The 2,206-nt window shown below is 48.5% G+C and overlaps 1 protein-coding gene across 1 annotated transcript; it reads right to left on the bottom strand.

Annotated features, from left to right (window-relative positions):
- Positions 1–751: 751 nt before the first annotated feature.
- On the bottom strand, positions 752–1,984 carry LOC136067025 (uncharacterized). Its single transcript, XM_065772243.1, has one exon. The coding sequence runs from the start codon at positions 1,982–1,984 to the stop codon at positions 752–754; it is 1,233 nt and encodes a 410-aa protein (XP_065628315.1).
- Positions 1,985–2,206: the final 222 nt, after the last annotated feature.

Raw genomic sequence — 2,206 nt, 5'->3', positions numbered from 1 at the left:
CCACTACCTTACTCTTTACGACCATATCATCAATATAAATCTCAATGTTTCTACCCAACTGCTGCTCAAACATTTTCGTCATCATTCTCTGGTAGGTAGACCCCGCGTTCTTCAAACCAAAAGGCATTACCTTATAGTGGCAATTTCCAGTGGGAGTGAGAAAAGCGGTCTTCTCCTGGTCGTCCAATGCGAGTGGGATCTGATGGTAGCCTTGAAAGGCGTCCAAGAAACTCATCCGAGGATGGCCCACTGTAGCATCCACCAACTGATCTATACGGGGCATAGGAAAAGGGTCCTTTGGGCACGCTCTGTTAAGGTCTGTAAAATCAACACACACACGCCACTTTCCATTTTTCTTTTTCACTACAACTGTATTGGCTAGCCACTGAGGATAAAATACCTCCTTGATTGCCCTAGCCTGCTTCAACTTGGTCACCTCGTCTTTAATAGCCTCCACGTGTACCCTGGACGGACGCCGAGGTGGTTGTTTCTTTGGAATACATGAGGGCTTGACATTCAGATGATGACAGATGAACTCCGGATCCACTCCCGGGGCTTCATAGGCACTCCATGCAAACACATCAATGTTTCTTCTAAGAACCTCAACCAGCTGTTCTTTCTCTAACAAAGGCAACTGAGCCCCAACCTGAAAATACTTCTCTGGATCATCACCAACGTTCACCCTTTCCAAATCCTCACACCTCATTTCCTCTGGGGACGCGCCGACTTGGGCTCCTTGAACCCTTGATTGCTATAAATCACCCTCGGCTATAGCCGAAGTGCTTACCTCCGGCCGATGTTGAATGGCCATTATCATACACTGCCTAGCCATGTTCTGGTTTCCCAAAATCTCTAAAACCTCGCCCCCTGAGGGATACTTCACTTTTTGATGAAGAGTGGAAGAAAGAGCCCCCAAAGCATGCAACCATGGTCTTCCCAAAATAGCCGTATACAGAGAAAAGACATTCACCACAATAAAATCTACCTCCACCATATCTGATCCAGTCTGCACGGGTAATCTAACCATTCCCATCGGGGTGACCGATTTGCCTTCGAAGCCCACCAGCGGGGAACTATATGTTGTCAGGTCTTCAGGTTTCAAATTCAGCCCCCTGAATAAATCAGGGTACATTACCTCGGCGGCACTTCCATCATCAACCATCACTCTCTTAACGTCATATCCTCCGATCCTAATCGTAACCACCAAAGCATCATCATGCGGTTGTATAGTTCCTCTCTTATCCTCTTCTGAGAAGCCTAACACCAACGAGGTGCCAGGTCTGGCCCTCTTCGGCCTCGAGTTGGAGTCCTCCTCCGAGCACTGAGACACAGACATTACCCTAGAAGGGCAAGACCCAGTTCCCCCCGGGGCAGCGAATATAACGTTTATCGTGCCCAAAGGAGGTCCCCTTAGGGCATCCCCCTGAAACGCCGAGCCTATGTGGCCTCCTCGGCTGCCGGACTGATGTAGAAGTTGGGTCAACTTTCCCTCTTGCACCAACTGTTCTAAGTGATCCCACAGATTGTTACAATATTCGGTGATATGTCCGTGGTCTTGATGGTACTGGTAGTAAAGACTCCGATTACGCTTCGTAGGATCCCCCGCCATCTTATTAGGCCACCTAAAGAACGGGTCGTTCTTTATCTTCTCCAGAACTCGCTGCACTGGTTCTCGGAACACGGCGCTAACCTCCTGGGAGTTGGCAGACCCCGATTGCCCCCCAAAGTCCCTCCGAGGTCGGTTGTTGTTGTACCAGTCCGGCCTGAAATCCCTCCTTTCTTGAGTTACTGCTTTAGACTTTCCTCTGCCTTGCATCTGATCTTCCTCTACTCTTTTATATTTATCTATTCGATCCATAAGCTGACGTACACTAGTAACAGGCTTGCCAGTCAGAGACTTCCTCAGACCGTGTTCAGTTGGAAGACCTTCCTTAAAAGTATTCATAGCCACGTCATCGTGAGCCCCATCCACCTCGTTGAACATTTCCCAGTATCTGTCTCAGTAGGCTTTTAGGGTTTCCCCTTCTTGCATGGACATGGACAGTAGCGACCCCAAGGGTTGAACAACCCTTCTACATGTAATAAAATGAGCACCAAAGGCCTGGGTGAGCTTCTCAAAAGAGTCAATAGTATTAATTCTCAAGCCATTAAACCATCTCATCGCCACTGGGCCCAAACTAGACGGGAAAACCTTGCACATTAAGGC

This window comes from Quercus suber, unplaced genomic scaffold, assembly GCF_002906115.3.
Source record: "Quercus suber isolate HL8 unplaced genomic scaffold, Cork oak 2.0 scaffold_55, whole genome shotgun sequence".
NCBI lineage: Eukaryota > Viridiplantae > Streptophyta > Magnoliopsida > Fagales > Fagaceae > Quercus > Quercus suber.
The sequence above is the reverse complement of the archived record's forward strand: the minus strand, read 5'-3'. Positions and strand labels throughout refer to the sequence as shown.